Source organism: Epinephelus moara, chromosome 23 (assembly GCF_006386435.1).
Source record: "Epinephelus moara isolate mb chromosome 23, YSFRI_EMoa_1.0, whole genome shotgun sequence".
Classification (NCBI taxonomy): Eukaryota; Metazoa; Chordata; class Actinopteri; order Perciformes; family Serranidae; genus Epinephelus; species Epinephelus moara.
The window spans coordinates 29,415,223-29,437,618 of record NC_065528.1 but is presented as its reverse complement, the minus strand read 5'-3'; the positions used below and the strand labels follow the sequence as shown (position 1 = coordinate 29,437,618).

The window sequence follows — 22,396 nt, the reverse complement described above, 5'->3', positions numbered from 1 at the left end:
CACCTGAAGTTATCGCGTTGTTTTAAGCCTATGCGCGAGATTATGACGTTCAACACGCGGAAACTGTGTTTACGTTAGCAGCAGTTGTTCGTGCTTGAGCTGCGATTCGAGCAGTTTTTCTTGGTTTTAAGCGTCATTAACAAATAAACAGGAAGTGTTGTGTGTTTATTGTCGCCGGTCAGGATGGGGAAAGCGGATTTTCTCTCTCCTAAGGCGATAGCCAACCGGATTAAATCCAAAGGGCTCCAGAAGTTGAGATGGTATTGTCAGATGTGTCAGAAACAGTGTCGAGACGAGGTGAGCTGTTCGTTAAGTCGGTGTTATTTAGTTTATTTGTTGTTGCTAGTTTTGTTTTTAACGTATTTATCTTTTCAGAATGGCTTCAAATGTCACTGCATGTCTGAGTCCCACCAGAGGCAGCTGCTGCTCGCCTCCGAGGACCCCAACAAGTTCATGGACTATTTCTCTGAGTGAGTTCATGTATGGCGCATGAATCAGGCATGTTAGCTGTGAACTACAGATGGTTAGGGTTCATTCTTGTGTCTTCTCTTCACAGTGAGTTCAAAAGCGACTTCCTGGAGCTGCTCAGGAGACGTTTTGGTGAGTCCTGGCTCCACACAGATGCTCCAGATGTTTGGATACAACAGCAGCAGCACTGATTCAGTTTGTCTTCACCTGCAGGGACCAAGAGAGTTCACAACAACATCGTCTACAATGAATACATCAGCGACAGAGAGCACGTCCACATGAACTCCACACAGTGGGAGACTCTGACTGACTTCACCAAGTGGCTGGGCAGAGAAGGTAATCCACATACACACTTCTCCTAACATCCATGATGATGAGGATGAAACATTTAGGAAAGGAAGTCCTCCTCTCAGACACAGATATATTTACAGTAGCAGTAGTAGAATTACAATATTGGCAAATAAAGTAAATATTAAATGTAAAATGTAAAGATTTCATGGCAAAGGCAGACAAATATCTTAAAATATCAGTATCAGATCTTTTAAAAAAGCAGCTGTACATCAAGTCAGTGAAACCCAGCCACTCAAAAAATGGAAGTAAATAATTAAAAAATATATATGTATAACGCTCAGACATCCAGAGGGAGCTCAGAGTCGAGCTGCTGCTCCTTCGTGTAGAAAGGGGTCAGTTGAGGTGGCTCGGGCATCTGATCAGGATCCTCCTGGGCACGTCCCACTGGTAGGAGGCCCCGCGGCAGACCCAGAACACACTGGAGGAATTACGTCTGGCCTGGGAAGACCTTGGGGTCCGCCAGGAGGTGGAAAGCGTTGCTCAGCCTGCTGCCCCCGCAACTTGGCCCCGGATAAGTTGATGAAAATGGATGGATGGATAAAAAACTTATTAACAGTCCACTGTGTAAGATTTAGGGGGATCTCAAGGCAGCTAGCAGTGAGGACTGCAGAATACAACAGCAGAAAAATCCTGTGTCAAGTGTTTACTGGGAGCCAGATTATCTACTGAGGTCTCTAACTGGTAAAAACACTGATTAAAGCAGTTTGACATCACAAATCAGTGTTTCTCAGACGCTATTTGGCAAGTCTAACATGGGCCACTAAACCTGGCACCTGCTTATGTATGCTCACCTTTTTGTGCTTATAACTTAAGATCCAGGCATTCACCAGGAGCTGAATTATCTGCAGATGTCTCTTACTCTCCAAAACAAACAGACCTGATGATTTAAAGGGGAACTAATGTTTTTTTCAACCTGGGCCCTATTTTCCGATCTACTTTTGTCTAAATGAGTGATAGCATGTTCAATATTTGACATTTCTCCAGTATGAAGCTAGGGCTGACCTGCCTGCAGCCCGTGAGCGCGTGCTATATTAAATAATAGGGCACTCAGACAGCATCAAACAACATCAAAATACGTCCACTAAAAGGGCATTTTTTTCACACAGATAGGCTCGGATTGTTAGTATAATTATCTGACAACATAACGGAAAGGAGAAATGAACGTCTGTGTTTACCTTTAGCTGGATTCAGACATGTTCCTCTGCCTGTTGCTGCTCCCTCTCTCTCCTCGTCCACTCTTCAGTTTCAATGAGCTCTGCGTCCGTGTGCGTCCCTGTACTCTGGTTCAAATAAATACGGGCGGTCATCAAATTCAAATGGCTCATCCAGATCCAGTTGGTCAAAATCAGGTAGAAATTCAGCCATGACTACTCCAAACGGAGTAACTCCTCACGTTTGTAAGGTCACTCCAGCGGTAACTTCCTGCAACAACTCAAATCTCGCGAGACGTGAGATTTCAGAGCCAGGCGTTCACTCTCTGAGTGAGTGTTTTGACTTGCCACAAACAAACATGTCTGAATTTGGGGTGTTGGTGGCTAAGTGGATAGAGCAGGTGCCCCATGTACAAGGCTGTTGCCACAGCGGCCCGGGTTAGACTCTAGCTTGTGGCCCTTTGCTGCATGTCATTCTCTCTCTCTCTCTCTCCCCCCCTCTCACCCCTTTCACACTTAGCTTGCCTGTCGATTAAAGGCTAAAATGCCCAAAAAAATATCTTAAAAAACAAAAAAAAAACACGTCTGAGCACAGAGTACACAGACGTAGAAACTGTAGAAACATGGCGTAGACGAGGATCTGCTCCCTATGTACACTGTAGACTCATTCTAAGGTAACGGAAACACAAAGATTCTTATTTCCAGGTGATCATAAACTAAAGAAAACATACTTATTATATTAAATTCCATTGCTGCCATTATATCTCCCTGAATCCTACACACTGGACCTTTTAAAGAAATGAATAAAGAAGAGATTTAAAAAGTAAAATGTGTTGGCACAGCTCATGGCTACTTATGAAACAAGTCACTTTGTCAAATGATGATGAAAACACTAAATGTCGATCATGTAATTGTGGCAAAAAACAACAACATGTATGTCTTTTTAAATGAATCGTGGAAATTACATGATCATGACGGGTTGCATTTATTTAATTTTATTTTATTTTATACTCTATAAAGTGACTTTTGGTGTTTTGAAAGGTGCTTTTTAAATAAAATTTATTATTATTATTATTATTATTATTATATTCATAAAAAAATAGAATAAAAAAATGATGAAGAACAATAAAATAAAATTAAAAAAATAGAAATCATGGGGCGTTGATGGCTTGGTGGTTGGAGCGGGCGCCCCATGTGCAGGGCTGTTGCCGCAGCGGCCCGGGTTCGGGTCCGGCCTGTGGCCCTTTGCTGCATGTCATTCCCCCTCTCTCTCTCCCTCCTTCACACTTACCTGTCCAATAAAGGCAAAAATGCCCCAAAAAAATCTTTAAAAAAAAAGAAAAATCATGAAAATAATTTTGGTTTGAAATGCAACGGATTTGGTATCAAAAAGAAAAATAATTGTAGCCATCAGACACAATATTTAGAAACCAGGTCCTGCTATATTAAATAGGTGTTACTTTAAATATGTAATAATGAGCTGAATGTCACCGTTAGGTTTATGCAAGGTGGACGAGACCCCTAAAGGCTGGTACGTCCAGTACATCGACCCCGAGAGTATCCGCCGCCAAGAGGAGCTGGCGAAGAAGAAGAAGCATGAAATGGACGACGAAGAGAGGAGCGCCAAGTTCATCGAGGAGCAGGTCCGCAGAGGCCGCGACAGCAAAGAGCCGGACGTGAGTAAAAGGAAGGAGAGAGTTCAGCTTCGCACATGCTCAGTTTGACTGAATAAAGATCAATAAGAAATATTTTGTTCTGTATTCTGCTCCATAGGAAACTCCAGTTTACACAGAGCTGAAACGTGAGAGTGAAGAAGAAAAAGGTTTGTTTTGGTTTTTTTATGTTTTTGTTGTCACGTTTCCCTCGTGCATTTCTGTCCACTCAATTTCACACATTTTTTTCTGCAGTTGCTTTCAACCTGGGCGCCTCCTGCTCAATCGCTGGCCCCTCCAAATCCAGGTACAGAGCTCTGAGCATGCTGATAACTCTGCTGCTAAATCACCAAGCAAGTATAATTCAATAATTTTGCCTGATATGTCTCCCTGTGTAGCTCCGTCCTGGGTGCTAGCGCCCTCAAAGCAGCAGCAGCAGCATCGTCCTCAACCAAGAGGAAAGACACTAGCTCAGACACCAGGGGGGAGAAGAAGAAGAAGTCTGCTCTGGAGGAGATCATAGAGGTAGAGAAGATTGGTTTTGTCTCGTCCTTTCGGTGTGTTTGAGTTCGTATTTACTCCAGCTGTGATGCTGTTTTCGTTCAGATGGAGGAGAAGAAGAAGAAGCAGTCGGTCAGAACAGATTACTGGCTGCAGCCCAACATCGTGGTCAAAGTCATCACCAAGAGACTGGGAGAGAGGTACCACAAGAAGAAGGCCGTTGTCACGGTAATGATGCTTTGCGTTTCCGTGCATGAGGGGAGACGGAAAGAAGATCTCTGCTGCTAATAGCTGTGGATTTGTTTCTGTTGTAGGAGGTGCGAGACAAATATGGAGCCGTGGTGAAGATGATCGACTCCGGAGACAAACTTAAACTGGACCAGAATCACGTAGAGACGGTCATACCTGCACCAGGTAACCCACCAAAACTCTTTAACACTTATTAACTTACAAAAACAGTTCTACAGATTATGGACTTCTCTGTGTTTCTCAGCATCTTGTTGTCGCTCTGTCTGCAGGTAAACGTGTTTTGATCCTGAACGGTCCGTACAGAGACACGGAGGCTCTGCTGGAGGGAATAGACGAGAAGAACTTCAGCGCTACGCTCACACTCGACTCTGTAAGTACCTCTAGGCTGCAGGCACATCTGACAAAAACAGTGGCTGTCACATGTCAGTCCATCATCTACTACAACTGGTGGGTCGGGGTCCAAGAGTGGGTCATGGGTCCATTCTGAATGGACCGCAAGTGACTCACAAATGTGTTGCGTTTGTAAAACACACTTTATTTTGAAGTACAGTGAATTTCTGGCGCAGAGCTTTTATTTTGAAGTGCTGTTTCCTGCTGGAGTCTGAGTAAATAAGAGTAAGAGTTGTGTGAGAGTTTGTAAACGGAAGTTTTGATAAAGTTTCGCTGATTTCAAACGTGGCCCCCTATGACTTCAATTCATTAAGAATTTTCTCTGTTTTTGGATTCTTCGTTCACCAGTAAGGCATGCCAAAAAAAATAAGTTTTTCCTCGCAAATTAAATGCAACACAGGGTGGGTAACTGATACACAAGTAATCATTTTATGGGTGAAGTGCACCTTTAAAGTCTCATCCTCTCTTCTTCAGGGTCCACAGAAGGGGAAGCGAGTGGACGTCGCCTATGAGGATTTCTCAAAGATGGCCTGAACCAACAACCCTCCTGTTCTAACCTCAGGGACTCTACTGTGTCAGAGTTATTCATCTGTAAATAAACCACACACCTCACAGTGCACCCCCAGTGAACCATCACAAAGACACACAGCGATGTCATCAATGTTTTTTATTTTGTGTTAATATTCAAGGTTGTCTTTAAACTTTCAGATGTAAATTTTGTCCAAATAAACTCAACAAAAAGTGACTCTGGTGTTCTTTGTGAAAAAAAAAATTATAATTTTAAAAGAAAAAAAATCAACTCAGGAAGTGTGTGTATGCACACAAACACCAGTGGGAAAGAAGAAAAGTCTTCCTCACTCTTTAAATGGGTGTAACAGGAGTTAATAGCAGCGCAGGGTACTTGGATGTGTCTCTGGGCTGCTCAGAGCGGCGGCAGGAAGCTGTTGAGATTTGGGACGATGTAGTGGGTGTAGTGGCCGTCGATGAAGCCCTTCCCACTGTTGTGTATGAACCAGCAGTAGATGTTGGAGCCGCGCTTCTTATCCTGCCTGTAGTCCTTCTGCCAGCCCCTAAAACACACACACACACACACAAGTTTAAGGTTTTAATAAGAAATGCGTTTGTTTAGAAATCACTTCCAGTAAGAGTTAAGACGTACCTGGTGACGAGCAGCCTGTTGCCCTTCACTTCCATGATGGCCTCCTTCTTCAGAGGGTCGAGTCCTTCGCGCACGTCGTACACACTCGCCTCAGGCTCTCTGGAAAACTGCCCTGAGAGATCACACACACATTCTCAGCTTCACAGGATCAGTAAAAAAGTTAGGTGGAAGTTATACTTCTGCGTTGAACAGACGCTGCACCTAAGGTGACGCAGACCTCCTGTCTGTTTCTGTAAGCTGAAACCATTTCCCTCAGTGGAAACTAAGCTTTTATTTACTTTAATTTCACAGATAAGAAACAATAAATTGTGAAGACAATAAAGTCTCCACAAATATTCCATTTTAAGTCTTGTGTGTGATTTATCCTGGCTTCATATGAGGAGAGGAAATCTCTGCTAGCTGCTAGGCTAATTTATACAATGTAAAATACCATAGGCTTGTGCTAATAACGTTAGCAAATTGTATTTGTTTGGAAAACGTGTTTAGTATAAGACAGTTGTTTTGTCAGTGAACCTTGTGAGTTGTAATGGAGCCAAAATCTGTAACGTTACCTTTGTTAAATGTTGCTGTTGTCCCTGGTTTCATATGAGTAGAGGAAATGTCCAATAGCTGTTAGGATAATTTATACAATGTAAAATGCCATAGGCTTGTGCTAATAACGTTAGCATGTTGTATTTGTGGGGAAAATGTGTCCAGATAAAGACAAGTGTTTGTCTGTGAATGCTGCGAGTTATAGTGAAGCTGATTTGTGTACTTGTGTTTGAAATTGTCTCTATTAAGCCATGTCTAATATGTGTTTAATGTGTGTTTAATGTGTGTTTGAAACAACTAAACTTTACAGCACTTTACAGAAACCTCCGCCGCCAACTAGTGTTTTGGAGGTGTTACTGCAGAGTGACACAGACAAGTATAAATGTTCACAACGGCGTAGGCTACGGCGTAGGGTCTGCCGCACAACTATAAATCACGCTTTAGGCTGTGGTTCAGTTTGTAAAGTTGGTAACATTAAACAATAACCATCAGTAACACTACATAAAGTTACTGTTAATGTTTGATGATTGGTTGAGACATACCTATGAGTCCATGGACCAGAGGAGAGTACTGGTTGTCGTTGGGAATGTAGATACCGAGGAAGTCAACGTTGACCGGATGTTTCTTCCACACGCGGTGAAGCAGCACCATCACCTCTATGTTATTATTTATTATGATGGAAACATGAGAGTTCTTCACGATGGCTATCCTCACGCTGAAACACACAAACATGACAACACGAAATTAAAAAAAGTCTTCTGATGTGAAAGCGGCAGACGCTGTGATTAAAGGCGCAATGGTGGTTACCCATCCTGTGTGATCTCGGCCGTGGCCCCCCAGGTGAAGGAGTGGTTGCTCTGGCCGTCAGTCATGTCGATGCTGTTGGTGCTGACGGTCACGCTGACTCCATCAGGCTGGTAGTAGACGGAGATGGTGCCGAAGTAGGTGCTCAGTTTGCTTTTGTGGGCCTGCTTAGAGCCAACCAGCTGACCGTTCACCACCAAACCTTAAAGAGAAGGAGCAACACATGGCAACGTTACGGTGAAGATTCTCAGTCACCCAGGTCATGGTAATGTTAAGGGTTACATCGCTGGCACCTGGACCTGCTTAAGTTTCTTGAGAATGTTTCGCCTCCGATCCAAGAGGCTTGAAAACTGATTGTCCTGGATTGTCCCTCTTCCTCTTAGACAGGTGTGTAATGTGTTTATTTTATATGAAATACATTGCGAGACGTGGTTTACATCCATATATGAGTTTACACTGTGTCTGTTTTTTTTACTTGCTTCCACAACAAATTCACACATTCGCTAAATTAAGATATTTACAGCACAAGTTGATGGTGCTCATGGAAACACTACCACTTTTGTCCACAGGGTAGCGCCAAAAACAACACAAAATGAAAGCTCCTTGCAGTTGCTTTAAACTACAGAGATGTGGTAGTTTACTACACAGTGCAGTCAGATTACCTGTTCCAGTGTCAGACACCAGGTTGAGAATGTGACCAGGTGTGGAGTCGATGTTGAAGCAGACGTCCATGTTGCTTCTGGGCAGGTGGACGATGAAGTGAGGGTCGTTATCCACTGGGTGAGAAACACTGAGCTCGTCACACATTGAGAACTGTTTACATTCAACACTGCAGCTGGAAGACTGGTCATGATTATATAGAGGTCATCAATGTGTGTGTGTATGTGTGTGTGTTACCTAAGTTGACCTGTTGAGGCAGGGCCCACTCCTCCGGGCCCTTCGCAGCCTGACTCGGGGGGGCCGTCGTTGTCATCTGGACCCAGGGTGGAGGCTGGTAGAGGACACGCACCGGAGCCAGACCAGAGGACGCCGAGCCTCCTCCTCCTCCTACTCCTACTCCTGCACACACACACGACACAGTGTAAAGGTCACCCAGGTGTCACATCATCACCACTGACATCACTGACTCCAAGTTAGCTGTGATTTAGTTTGTAGTTCTTTTCTTCTGTGCTGCATTTTGGTGTCCTCTATAAAGTTCGATATATTAGTGTAAGAAAACCAATCACCTTTAAAAAATCCAGTTTAACCATAACGTCAGCACATAAAGAGTGTATCGTCTGTCGGGTACCTATGCAGCAGCCGTGCTTGGGGTCCTTCGGGGAGTCGGCCAGCAGCCTCTCCTTGGCGTCCTCGCTCTCCACCAGCATAGCAGTGAGAGGAGTGACGAACTGATGCTCCACGGCCAGACTCATGATCCGCTGGGTGATCTTCCTCTTCTTGACAGCCGTGGTAGCCAGAGACCTGCGGGAGAGACAATCTGCAGCTGACAAATACTGACAGTGATGCAAATTACAATCGTATTTCTACAAACATTTAAATGTTTCCTGATAGAAGTGGTATAGAAACCTTGGGCTTATTTTTTCTACGCTCCTGAGCCTCTCACCTTTCAGAGAGCAGCTGTTTGATGGTGATGTACGCCCACAGTTGTCTGGCAAAGCCCGTGAATGAGTGCTGCTGCTTGGCCAGCTCCATGTCCAGCTCCGACATGTCACCTTCTGTCTCCAGGGTGATGTCCAGGCGGGCCTGCAGGATGAGATGAGACAGAGGACACTGGTAGTCCGACTTCTTCCTTTCACCCACGGCCTTGAAACCTCAGAACTTCTGATTGTAAACATGTTGTCAATGCCTGGATGTGTGTGCGTTATACTCACAGCAGATGCGGTGGTGAAGCTGGTCAGTGTGCTGCTGTCAGATGGCAGCACCTTCCCGGCCACCACCAGCTCTGAGCCGCTGAAGTATTTATCAAAGCGGTTCTGGGTGACGTCGGACACAGAGTCGTCTGGGAACTGAATGGTGATTCTCCTCAGCAGAGGAGAGGACACCTGGCTGTAAAACGTCTGCAGGAGGAGAGAAGAAGACGATGTGGTCAATCTTTAAACCCTGATTTCCTTCACGTCACAATGAAACAACATGTTGTCTGAAACCATTTCCCTCAGTGGAAACAAAGCTTTTATTTACTTTAATTTCACAGATAAGAAACAATAAACTGTAAAGACAATAAAGCCTCCACTAAAATAGCATTTTAAGTCTTGTGTGTGATTTATCCTGGCTTCATATGAGCAGAGGAAATCATGTGCTAACAACGTTAGCCTGTTACTTTTGTTTAGAAAAATCTGCTGCATCGAGAGGCGGCACACTGATTTTTAATATATACCAACCAAGCCCCCCGACATCAAGCCTGCACCGCTTCATTTTAAATGTGTGTGTGTGGACACACTTTGGATTTTACACACTTCCAGGAAAGGCAGAGCTAGACATGACCAAAGCTGTGTGTAAACTTTGTCACGGACAGTTATATTGACTCGCAATACTTTAAAAATCGAATCGCAATACTTGTAAAATCGCAATTATTCAGAATCGCAATATAATGACCCAAGAATCGTGATAGAATCGAATCGGGACAAAAGTCCCAGCCCTAGTTAGCATGTTGTATTGGTGGGGGAAATGCGTCCATCCTGTAAGTTATAGTGAAGCTGATTTGTGTACTTGTGTTTGAAATAGTCTCTATTAAGCCATGTTTAATGTGTGTTTAATGTGTGTTTGCATAGACCAAATCTTTTGCCTTAGTTACTACTGTTCTGCATCACTGCAAAATATTAGGCCCAACACAGAACACATGTTGCATGGAGCTGATTCCACTTTCATAAAGGGACCAAAGATGTTTTTTGATTTGCGTGATGCTGAGCTGTTTGCTGAACGTCATTGTACCCGTAGCTGCTCTGCCGCATCATGGTTGGCGTAGATCCTCTGAGCCATGCCCCTGTTCTCCATGGCGATACGCTCCAGGAAGTCATAGTCCACATCAAATCCAATGCCGAGTGAGAAAAGAGAAAACTCCTCCCTCATCACCCTCTTCACGTTCTTTTGGATGGTGCTCAGCTTGATCTCACCTGCAGAAACCAGCATATCATCTTATTGTGTCAAGAAACTTTCGTCTTGTATTATCTTTGATGCTTTTTTGCTTTTATTTCACAGTTTATTTCTTCCTCTGGTGGATGAGCTGCTAAACCTGACCGCTGAATTTAACTTGCTCAACAGTCTTACCCACAGTGGGGTCTCCATCAGACACCAGGATGATCATGGAGACAGATCGAGGGTCGATGAGCCCCTGATTGGACGCCCTCACCAGCATCTGGACTGCTCTCATCAGAGCCTCATTGATGTTGGTGCCTGGGGTCAAAGGTCAGTAAAATACACTCATCATCACACAGTTTGTGTTTATCAGATTATCAAAGCAATCAAACTACTCTCTCATACCTCCGTTGGGTTTGATGTTCTGGATGTATCTCTTGGCGTCTGCGATCTGAATGGAGGAGCCAGGGACCAGCTCCTCGCTCCAGCAGCGTATGTTGTGATTGAAGTCGATGATGCTGAAGTGGTCATCTATGGTCAGGTCATCCAAAATAGCCTGCATGGCCTCCACCGTCTGTGAGAGAGGTTTGGATTTAGATGCATTCTGCGGACTGACCACACGGCGGCAGCATTTCACAGAGCGGCTGGTGAAAATCACCAACAAACAGGGATGATGCTGGAGGGGCCAAAGTGCAGAAAAACTTCATGTAAACAACAACTTACTTGCTTCATCTTGACTCCCCACATGGATCCACTGACATCGATGACAAACACAATGTTTTTAGGGAGAGGGGAGAGGTTGGCGGGGGCGAAGAACTGGACAAAGTGGCCGTCTGAGACCTGGAAGAAACAGACGAGACTTGAAAGATCATCTCCAAACTGTTTCTAGCCGTATGTCATATTTAAACACGTTAAAGTACGGAAGGGTCTAACGAGTGTCATACCTGTAGCTCTCCTGCATTGCTGTCCCTGGTCACATCATATCTGACGGTAAAGACGCCGTCGATGGCGCTGCCGGTGCAGTTGTCACACTTTCTCTGCTGCTGGAGGTTGGGCTTGAAGACAATATGAGCCTGGGGACAAAGACACAGCGCATGTTACCACTGCCGTTGTAGGAGTAACATCAATGACTGCTACAGATGAGATAGACACTTCTATTGAAGCTGTTCTAAATCCACGTCTTCTCAACATCGGCCAACATCATAGTTTGTTTTGTTTTGCTCCACTCGACTCTTAAAACTATGGCAAAACAAGTATGTTGGCATGGCTACGCATGACGTTTGATTCAGGCGGATATGTTGGTCTCTAGTGATTGGTTGGAGAATATCAAATCCCCCTCTCCAATGGAAATCAGTTAGAGATGGAAGATGGAAACAGAGTGTAACAACGTGACATATCTATATCAAATATTCGAAATGTAATAAGACCTTGGACGGACCTTGCCTTTAAAATAAAGACCACAGATATGATGCATTTACAGGTCCAGAGTTTAGTGGTTGTGAATCTGACTCACTCAGGATTTTGCCTAATTGTACAAAGCCCGAAAATAATTCCAGACAGGAGTCAGGTCTCTCCAAAAATCACTGCACCATCATCCCATCAACACACTGATGCAAATCCAGATTTGAAAATCGACATTTCCAAACATTTTCTATCACTGGTGCCTTCCAGTCTTACCTTGTCTTTGGATGATGTCACTTTGATCAGCCCTTCAAACTGCTCTCCGAGGGTGTTTGGTGTTTGTACCGTGGAAATTCCCTTTGGCTCAAAGATGTACACATCCACCTACAGAGAGACAGGGTCAGGGGTGACTGCAGGAACACACACAGATATACAAACACACACATATTCATCATGGTATTCTCACCTGGAACTGTGGCACCAGCCTCCCAGGCTGCAGGTACAGCGAGTGCTCGTAGAAACCCAGCTTCCTGTACATCATCTCCTGGTAGTGGAGCTCAAACTCGATGTTGCTGCCGGGAGGAACGTGGACTTCTGTCTTAAACGTCTCCATGTCCTGAGAGTTCGCCCTGTAGCAGAAGTCACAGAAGCAGAAACATTTCAGTGTGTGTGAAGCTGTCGAGCTCTACAGAGGATTGAACTCCAAGAGGCTGCTCAGTACCTGACGATGCCCGCCGCCTTCCCTCTGGCTCTGGCCTGGGCGTAAAGGTTCCTCGCCACTGTCTTCTCCTTCACCGAGCCCACGAACGTTATCCCGTTCACATTCCTGCGACATAAAAAGAAAAGTTAAAACCCTACAGGCTGTGTTCAGAAGGCTGTTTGGAGTGTGAGTGAAACTGGGCTCACATGGTGAAGTTGGTGATGAAAGCTCGTTTGGGGATCTGGACGTTGAAGCCGATGCTCTGAGCTTTGGAGCCTGAATTGATCACCGAGCTCCTGACGGTGGTGTGGGCGAATCGGGACGTGATGCGGCTCTCCACCTTGTAGCTCCTGACGGTGATGTCATCTCCGCGGATTGCCTGTGCGGGTAAAGACAGAACTATTGAGGAGGATATTAAGGTGAGAGAAGGAGGATCTGGGTGTTGAGAGCTCAGCAGCTGAGGTGAGTAAGATTCTGGGACATTTTCTTTGACCTGGACCTCTCCATATTTTGGACTCTGCTTCCCTTTCACTTGGGACTTAATTTTTACCACACCGTTTCCACCCTTATCTTTTGTCTTCATTTCAAACTGTTTCAAATAACTAAAGATCTTATATGGTGGTACATATATATTCCTTTATATTTCCGTATACATTGACTATGGATAAGCACCTCATACAACCCCACTTCAAAAGATTCAAACTATTCCTTTAATCTGACTAAGGTGGTCTTGATTGCAGCCATGGTACATTTGGCATGGTGTCTTCAGTTTCAAGTCGTTCCAACAATAATATATAAATTATAGTTTTGAGGATTCTGTTGGTAAATTTGGATCCCTCAGTGTGAGCTTCACGAAATTACAGGGTTGAATCTTTCATAAAGCTTTAATATTTTGACTAATTCAATGTCATAAAATGTTAACTCCATGGAGGTTTTGGGATTATTGTGCATAAAACATATAGATTTATTTTTATTCTTTCAGTCGTCTCGACTATTGATTTCACGGCAGCTTGATGCATTCACTTGAGAAGAAAATAATCACTGTTTTTCTGAATTAAAGTCTTTATTATCTGAGAATTATGGTATTGTAGTTTTATGAAAAAATTCTGCTCATTTTTCAGAATTAATGAGATCAGTATTTCAGAATTATGAGGAAAGTTATTTTAAAAAATTTGACTTGGTTTTCTAAATTAATAAAAATTATCTCAGTATTGTGAAAAAAAATTATTATCTCATAATCATGAAAACAGTTTTCACAACAAATTTCTGCTATTTTTTCCCAAATTAAAAAGATTATTTTCTCAGAATTATAAGAGCAGTTTTCATTAAAAGTTTATTCTATTTTTTCTGAATAAACGAGCTCTCATAATTTTGAGATAGTAAGCTTTTTAATTTGGAAAAAATAGTGGAATTAAACCTTTTTTTCATAATACTGAGATAATTTTTATTAATTTAGAAAACCAAGTTGAAAAATTCTGCTTGTTTTTCCAAGTTAATGAGATTATTATATAAGAACTGTGAGAAAAGTGTTCATGAAAAAAATTCTTCTTGTTTTTCTGAATTAATAAGATAATAATTTTTCCATTAATCTTTTGTCATTATTCTGATAAATGATCTTATTAATTCAGAAAAACAAAACATAACTGTTTTCTTTAAGTGAAGCTTTCGTATAAGTTGGTCTGAGACAAATATATATATATTTTTTAAATGTGATAAAACCAGACAATAATGCAGCGACCTGACACGACTGTTCCGCTGATTAAAGACAGACAAAAAAGGGAAGCGACGCAGGATTAGAGCAGAACAAAGTCAATAACCCGTCAGTCATGGGAATCTCTTCAAACAGCAGCATATTGACTATTAGATAAGGTTAAACTCTGTCACAGTGGAGAGCGCTCAAACAACAAGCAGAGAGTCATACCTCAAAGTCTTCCTGCTCCTCGCTGGTCAATATCGCTCTCTGAAACACACACACACACACACATGAGCGTCATACCGTCTTAATCTCTTCCCTGAGGGAAGATTATAAATCACAAAGTGCTGTTATTAAGACACAGGTGACACAGGATTACAGTCAGGATCACAGTGGGTTTATTTGAGGATGCCTTGTTGGGTTTTGTGTAATCAGTGAGATGCACTCCACAGATCGATGGCTGCAGTTATTGCAACATCAGTGAGGAAAGCAAAGCAGCAGTTCAGGCTCTGTGTTCCACAATTACACATGAATATAAGTCAGGAAAGTCAGTTTGCTTGGACCAAGATCTCACCTTGTGTCTCTCCCGGTGGTCCGGCATGTGCGACTGGTGGCAAGAAAGAAAATTAGGATTAAAATCACATAAAACCATCAAACTTATTTATTATACACTGAGAAAAATCTGTATTTTTCTGCAACAATTTGAGAAAAAGTTGTTTTAAACCCACATTTAGAAAGACATTTGAGATAATGCACTGACGTGTCAGCAGGACAAAAGTGAGTTTTAAAGGCTCAAAGGTCAGGACAAGAACTTAGATTTCATTTCAAAAACTAATTTACAGACAAGAAAAAAAGGTTTGTTGCAATATCCGTAAGACAAACATTTTGTATTTTTTATGCAGCAAATGAAGAATAAGTTGCTCGTATTTTTCACATGATTTAACTCACATTTAGACAAACATTAGAGATAATGCGTTGCCCACATAAGTGAGTTTTTAAGTGAGGTTTAAACCTTTGAAATCCTGGACTGACATCACTTTTCTTGTGCTGCGTTTCGACGCCCTTCACACATTTTCAAACCTCTGAACTTTGGTTTGATTTCGGAGAAAAAGCATTTAGAAAATAATTTTCAAAAATCTAGGTAAAAATGTACAGAAAAATAAGTTTATATTTATCATAACTATTCATTTAAAATGATGTTACAGAATTATAATTTTTAAGCACCTTTTCAAGTCATTTACTTGTTTTTGTTCTTTACTTTTCTTTTTTTTATTGCAAATTTTCCTCTACTTTGGACTCATTTCTCGCTAATTTGAGGGTGATTTTCGCTAAATTTGCTCACTGTCGTGTTTGTAAAAGAAGTCAAGCCAATGTGCTTTGGTTTCAAAGGGTTAAAGGTCGAAGGTCAGGGCGAGGATTTCATTAGATTCTATTTCAAAAACTGATTTAAGATGAATAAGACATTCATTTTGTATTTTTTCTGCAACAACACATTTAGACAAACATTAGAGATAATGCGTTGCCTTGGCAGCAGCACAAAAGTGAGTTTTTTTAAGTGAGTTTTAACCCTTTGAAATCGCTTTTCTTTAGATGCCTTTCACGAGTATTTAAACCTCTGAACTCTGAGCAATTTGGTTTTATTTCTTTTAAAAACACGGGGAAAATTTCACATCAATGACAAAAATAGAGAACCATACAGCGGTGGAGGTGTGGTTGTTCTTCTTTCCCCACTTTGATCATTTCTGATCCATTTGTGAATTAATATATATATATATATTTATACGCCAAAATGTCCTAAGATTTAGTTTTAGTACATCCTGTCTGTATATATTTAAGGAATAGTATCCTTATATTTAATTTAAGTATTTTTTTTCTTTTTTTGGTTTTTGGTTTTCTGGATAAGTATCTTTGTTCTTTTACTTTTTTCTTTTTAAAATAATATATTCAAACGCACAAATGGAAACCTGACACATTTTTGGAACTGCTCCTGCGCTGTAATTTGAGCATCTGCAACACGGGAAAAGGGCAATGACCAACGTGGCAAGAAATTTGTAGATTTAGAAAATTATTTATAAAAATCTAGGGAATAAAATGTACAGAAAAATATATTCATATTAATCATAATGGTATATTTAAAATTATGTTAAAGAATTGTTTATTGTTTGTTTTTAAGCGCATTTTCAAGTCATTTCCTTGTTTTTGTTTTATTTTTCTTGTACTTTTTGCAAATTTCTTGCTAATTTTTGGGGTAATTTCCCCCAAATTTTGTTCACTGCCTTCTTCTCATGTTTGTGAAAGAAGTCAAGCCAATCTGCTGTGGTTTCAAAGGGTTAAAGGTCAAAGGTCAGGGCGAGGATTTCATTAGATTTAATTTCAAAAACTGATTTGTACACAAGGCAGAAAGGTTTCTGTAACAATACTGAAAATCCACCAAGCAAAATTTGCCCGGTAAGATGAATAAGACATACAGTTGGTAGTTTTTGTGCAACAGTTTAGAGATTAGACAAGAGATCATTAAATATTGGCAAAAAATACCTTCCTGTGGTACAAAGGTGAGTTTTTAAGTAGGTTTAAAGGCCAAAGGTCAGGACAGGAGTTTAGATTTGATCAAAAATTCATGCTATCTAATAAAATACAGTTTACAACTCTTACAGTACTTGCAAGATGAGAAAATAAACTTTCTCTTTAGATTGATGTCAAAATGAGTGAAAACATGAAGTCCCAAAAAAGCAAATTTTGTAAAAATAACAGAGGAAGTCAGAAATCAAAATGAGGCCAAACAGCCACCAACAGCTGCAAAATCTGCATCATCATATACATCAGAATATTCAGTTTAAGATCATAAATCATGACCAATCTGATCCTTACTTTGAGTTAAGATCGACGTCAGTCTAAAAAGTGTTTAAAGTTCTGTTCTTTAAATCAAAACCCGTCTCCCAGTCCCTGTTAGCGCCGTCCAACTCACCCTCTCTTCCTCCCATTCTCCATCTATCACAAACTCAAAGCAGCGGCCCTGTTGGAGGAGCAGGAGCCCCAGAAGCAGCAGCAGCAGACTCCTCATGTTTCCAGGCCTGTGGGCTCAAACACACGTACAATCACACACACATATATAAAAAACAACACACACAGAGCGCAGGGAGAGTGACGGTCCTTCTGCAGAGAGCCTGGAGGGAAACACAGCCGAGTTGAAAACTGAAGGTTAAACTCCACTGAGCTGATCGACTCGCAGCCCCAGTCAATATTTGTTGTGTTTCATGTGAGCCGGAGGGGAGAAGGAAACTTTGAAACTTGACCTGCAGTGTGGGCAGGGTAAATAGGATCACTTATTCAACACAGATTTCACATCACGCAGATGGTTTAAAGATTCTGATGTAAACGTCACAAACTGTGGAGAAACGTGGAGCACATGTGGCCAAATATCATCCTGATGTGCTGCTGATATTAAAGTAGCAGCTTTTTAAAATCACATAAGGACACAGAGATGAATATTTTCATGGCACATTTCCCAGTTTACATTAGAGATGTAATGCTGCATTGTGGCCACATGATGGCGCCAGAGTAGGTCTAACTGCTGAGGCCTTTACTCTCCTCAGTCGCACTGTAATGTTGAAAGTAAATGTCTTTATTGGCAATTTGACTTAATGTTTGATTTTTAGGGAGAAAACTGGTTTTAAATTATGTTTTTTTTTTTTACTGAACAATGATATAAGAGCAAAGTGTGTCCTGAGGTGATTCAGAATCATTTTGGTTGTCTGATTACATTAAACAAAACAAATAACACCCTTGTTTAAAGGTGTTTAACATATATCGTCTTTGTTTATTACTCTATGTCATAACAACAGTATTAAACATTTAGAGTTACATTATTTATTGTGGAGTAGTTTTGGTCAGATTTCCAACCCTATCACTGGAAAAATGCTGCCACTGTATGTCTCTGCATACCATGGAGTTACATTTGTATGTAGATAACTTGACACTTTATATTTCTAACAATACTGTGGATAATGTGTAGGCACAAAACGACTTGGTTAAGGTTGGGAAAAGGTCATGTTTTGGCTTAAAATACCCATGATCGGTAGCGTAAACACTGCTGGTAATGCAGTGACAGGTGGCTAAAAAACACCCACATTCAGTGGCACAGTGGCGCCGCAAACGTCTCAGCAGGTTGCTGAAAAAAGCAACACATTCTCACGCCGACCTCGTCACATATTGAAGTTTGGTCTACGCCCACATACGACGTGCAAGGTACCCTGGGTGTGTTGGTTGTTGATGTTCTGGGACGCCGTGTCAAGTTCTGCCTGCTACATGCATTGTCTGTTTTCATAATACACGTCTGTATCATGCCGACGTTTAAGGACGCCTTTTTTCGTTGGTTTGTGACGCCACAAGTCTCCGCCCAAGGGCCAGATTTCGACGGCTTCAGAGTGAGATTGGGCTCACAAAGACACCAGTGTTCAGTGGCACAAACGCTGGTTGCTAAAAACCACCCATGCTTGTTGGCATAAAGACCGCCAGAAACGCAGCCACCGGCCTTTGTTTATTAGGATAGGTCATAAAAATAGTAGTAGTATATATTTGAGGCAGCTGATAGAAGATCGTGGTCAATCAACCCAATCGGCTGAAAAAATGTGGTTATGTTAAGACAAAAAAACACTTGATTATGGTGAGGAAAAGATCACGTTTGGGCTTTAAAAAAATCCTGGTGTTCACTGCACAGTCACAGCTTGAGAAGCCGTTTATGTCTCTGTGAAAAGCGCTTTTCCCCGCAGGAAATACAACAATGTCCAACTGAAAAACTACCTCTTTTTGTGGCACTAACCCCACTGTAAAATGGCAATGGGTCACTAAAAAGCACTCACACTGGTGGCTGAAAAGCTGCTGGACATGCAGCGATGACTCCTCAAGAGCACCCAGTTTGTCATTTGCTGCGGTGGCCTGCAGCTTGGCAGACGTCTTGCCTAGCTTGCACGCCACCCACCATCTCCTCCACATCCCAATGACAAAACCAGTAACTACGTCACTTTGAAAACGTTGATACGATACTACCTGATATGATGAATGTGGGATGACGCTCTGCATCGTAACAATGAGGATGCTCTGGATTTATATGTCTAGGAAACACTATCAGTTCCTATAGTGCCAAAGTTCTCCAAAATCTCTAAAAACAATATTCATTCATCTGTGGCATCGGTCGCAGAAGGCTGGACACTGGGCGAGAGGCAGGGTTCACCCTGGACAGGTCACCAGACTATCACAGGGCTGACACATAGAGACAGACAACCATTCACACTCACATTCACACCTACGGACAATTTAGAGTCACCAATTAACCTGCATGTCTTTGGACTGTGGGAGGAAGCTGGAGCACCTGGAGGAAACCCACGCTGACACAGGGAGAACATGCAAACTCCACACAGAAGGGCTCCCACACCCTGGGTTTGAACCAGGAACAAGCAACAGTGCTGACAAACTCTCCAAACTCTTTAAAAACAATATTTTAAAAATGAATTCAATAAATCTAAAGACGCAGAGTCCAATAAAGTGACCATCACACAGCATGTCAAACCTTTTGAATTTACTATGGACTGATTGACCTAGAGGTTCATGCCCGCCGCCTAGTGGTGATTGTGAGTAGCACATGTGGGAGATTTTTGTTTGAAATGCTGCAATTGTTCTCACTTTGTGTCAAAACGGTGTGAACAGCCTGCACACGTGATGGACACTGTGGACAATAATCTGATTTCTTCACTTATATCATTATTTACAATTACGTTTGAGAGGAAACTACAGCAAAATGTCGGTAAACTTCTCCATAAAAAATCAATTTAAGTGGCATGTAACCCTGCTCTCTCTGGACACTTTAAGGGACTTTATTCGGGTTGAACTCATAATTGAAAAAAAAGAAAAGAAAAAACGTTCCGACACTCCCTGAAGGCAGCAGCAGCAGCCCAAATTGCCCCTCATTGAGCAGTGGGGCAGAAACAAAGCATCCCTCTCCCCAGGTGGGCGTATTCTTCTTCTTCCCACCGTGTCCCCTCTCTGTGCGGTCACTCGGCTCTGGACACACGGAGACTCGGAGACTCTGCGCGCTGGAAATAATGTCCCATTTATCTTTTTAAGTTTTACTGGAGAAGGACTTGCAAGATGCTGCTGCTGCTGCCTTCACTGATCTGCCTCATCCCGAGTGCGCTGGGGCAACTGGAGGAATCCCAGTTTGGAGATGACGCTGATCTGGAGCTTGCAGACTTTGAACTAGACATTGTAAGACATTTAAAGTCTGAGGTGTTGTATATTCTGCTGCTGGGATTTCATTATCTAACTCCTTTGTTTGCACACACAGGCGCCACGCAGGGTCCCACGGCAGGTGAAAACTATGTTGACCAAGGTAAAGCCAGATATTAAAATTTAGATGCAAAATGTTGGTTTGGTTGTTTCGAGTCCATATGTAACACTTTAAATAGCCAAAGGAAGCAAAGGAAAACAAAATGGTTTGTTTGAATCGAAGGATAAAAACAAGCCTTGTGTTTTACGCACGATAATTTGGCACATCTGCTAAATATTGATGCCTTTTAATCTGTCAATAATCTGAGAGTTGAGGAATTTATGATGAACTGACCCCTTTAAACGCTTGGCAAAACATAAGTTTATATTTGTTACGGTGATCTGAAATGCATGACCTAGTTTGAGTTATTTAGAAACATGTTTTATCACCCTAAACTTGCGCGCTTTGGGTGTGACGCGCAGGAGATCCGCCAAGCGCGCAGATGTGCCAGAGTATGTAATGCGCTGGGTCTGAGCTCATGGGAACAAATTCCTCAGCCTGTGTTTGGTTATTGTAACTATGGGGAAAGTCAGGTTTCATTGGAGTGAGATATTTTGGCTAATCAAAAATAAAAGCCCACAGCAAGGGCGCGTAAAATCGTGCCAAATTATTTTTTCAAACGGAGATGTGGAGCTCCAGGTGATATTTAGGTGTTGGTGTTTTAACGTTACCTCTGCAGGAGACCAAACCTCACATCCAGGAGCTCTCCATCAAGACCACCATCATCTCCCGCTACGCCTTCACCGCGGTGTACTGCGCCATGCTCAACCGGCACTCCGCCGCTGCAGAGGGCGTCTTCCAGTTCCAGATCCCCGCTGGTGCCTATGTCTCTAACTTCACCATGTAAGAGTCGCACAGCACACCTGAGCTGCAACAAGAACTCACAGACAGAGAGACTAAAAATCACAGTAACACGATGAAAGCGTTATAAATTTGGATTTTAGGAAGAAGTGCGTTCTTCTAAACCTGATGAAAACACCTTTACAACATAAACAATGGGCATGTGATTGTAAAATACTCTGAACCCACTCTGGAGCATATCATTTGGTGTTGAAACATACAACTCACCAAAGAAAATGGGTACAATGACAACATACAATACCCCACAACAACTTGTTTGGCTTGTGACCCTTTGAAATGAGGCAATGTCTTCTTGCAGGGATGCACCGATCTGACTTTATCAGGCCGGGTACCGATACCTGGGCTTTGGGTATCAGCCGATAGCAGTGCCAATATTATATTGTTCATTAATAAGCTGTGTGCATCACTGTGAGGAAGTGATGGGTCTAACATCAGGATTGACTTAAACACTGCTTTCCAAACTTTGTGAAACAAAACTGAATAAATAAATACAGAGATAGAATTTTACCGGTTAAAAAAATCTTTTACCTTTTAAAAGCAGCGACAAGAAGTCAAAACTCAATTAGGCAATAGAGCTGCATAAAATAAGACCAACATGCAAACATTAAATCACAATGAAGACACATACTAGAGCAAACAAAGCTGATGCAAACTACACAGGAATCAAAATCAAATTATCAATAAATCAAAATGTTATGTTTAGGTTTAGTACAAATAGGAATTTAAACTCCAGAATAAAATTAAAGCTGAAACCGCAAACACAGAATTGACTTTAACAGATAGGCCCCAATGTCACTGACATCTGATCCAGCTATTTGAGTCTGTATCGGCCTGAAATCTGATATCAGGATATGATCGGTGATCACTTTTTTTTTTTCTTCCTTTACCTCTGGAGGCACAGCCCAGAGTTTTTCGACTAACGGAAGTGCAGGGGCCTCAGCGATCGCTCACGCCCTTCACTTCCGGCGGTGCCCCCAGGGAATCGCCATGTTGTTTACGAATACTTCGGGTAGAAAACCAGCAGAGTTTAGCTATATATCACATTTTTCACGTCACTATATCACCGTGTAGACTAATCCGATGTTTGTTAA

General features: G+C 42.1%; 3 protein-coding genes across 3 annotated transcripts in view; 2 read left to right on the top strand and 1 right to left on the bottom strand.

Annotated features, from left to right (window-relative positions):
- The first annotated feature begins 51 nt into the window (after positions 1-51).
- kin (Kin17 DNA and RNA binding protein) lies at positions 52-5,507 on the top strand. The gene is made up of 12 exons (XM_050036363.1): positions 52-297; positions 376-470; positions 557-600; positions 682-804; positions 3,468-3,646; positions 3,744-3,792; positions 3,878-3,929; positions 4,021-4,147; positions 4,229-4,351; positions 4,438-4,537; positions 4,642-4,742; positions 5,237-5,507. The coding sequence occupies exons 1-12, from the start codon at positions 184-186 to the stop codon at positions 5,294-5,296; spliced, it is 1,167 nt and encodes a 388-aa protein (XP_049892320.1). The 5' UTR covers positions 52-183; the 3' UTR covers positions 5,297-5,507.
- itih2 (inter-alpha-trypsin inhibitor heavy chain 2) lies at positions 5,415-17,365 on the bottom strand. The gene is made up of 21 exons (XM_050036283.1): positions 17,088-17,365; positions 14,697-14,729; positions 14,351-14,389; positions 12,636-12,808; positions 12,451-12,555; positions 12,196-12,358; positions 12,006-12,113; positions 11,273-11,401; positions 11,052-11,168; positions 10,734-10,902; positions 10,521-10,646; positions 10,185-10,366; positions 9,128-9,313; positions 8,860-8,999; positions 8,545-8,717; positions 8,154-8,315; positions 7,919-8,032; positions 7,260-7,458; positions 6,995-7,167; positions 5,922-6,033; positions 5,415-5,832 (listed from the first exon to the last, which is right to left on the bottom strand). The coding sequence occupies exons 1-21, from the start codon at positions 17,181-17,183 to the stop codon at positions 5,685-5,687; spliced, it is 2,847 nt and encodes a 948-aa protein (XP_049892240.1). The 5' UTR covers positions 17,184-17,365; the 3' UTR covers positions 5,415-5,684.
- A 2,765-nt stretch (positions 17,366-20,130) lies between these two features.
- itih5 (inter-alpha-trypsin inhibitor heavy chain 5) overlaps positions 20,131-22,396 on the top strand; it is a 25,355-nt gene continuing 23,089 nt past the window's right edge. Inside the window, exons 1-3 of the mRNA XM_050036282.1 lie at positions 20,131-20,383; positions 20,463-20,507; positions 21,124-21,287. Coding sequence (XP_049892239.1) covers positions 20,267-20,383; positions 20,463-20,507; positions 21,124-21,287 — 326 coding nt within the window. The 5' untranslated portion in view covers positions 20,131-20,266. The remainder of the gene's footprint in view (positions 20,384-20,462; positions 20,508-21,123; positions 21,288-22,396) is intronic.

Bases quoted from the DNA above. Each gene is read 5' to 3' on its own strand.
- kin (XM_050036363.1), top strand. From the start codon at position 184: ATGGGGAAAGCGGATTTTCTCTCTCCTAAGGCGATAGCCAACCGGATT. The intron at 3,930-4,020 runs GTACAGAGCTCT...CTCCCTGTGTAG, and splicing joins GCTGGCCCCTCCAAATCCAG to CTCCGTCCTGGGTGCTAGCG. The intron at 4,743-5,236 runs GTAAGTACCTCT...TCTCTTCTTCAG, and splicing joins CTACGCTCACACTCGACTCT to GGTCCACAGAAGGGGAAGCG.
- itih2 (XM_050036283.1), bottom strand. From the start codon at position 17,183: ATGAGGAGTCTGCTGCTGCTGCTTCTGGGGCTCCTGCTCCTCCAACAG. The intron at 14,390-14,696 runs GTGAGATCTTGG...TGTGTGTTTCAG, and splicing joins ACCACCGGGAGAGACACAAG to AGAGCGATATTGACCAGCGA. The intron at 7,459-7,918 runs GTAATCTGACTG...CTTCTCTTTAAG, and splicing joins GGTGTCTGACACTGGAACAG to GTTTGGTGGTGAACGGTCAG.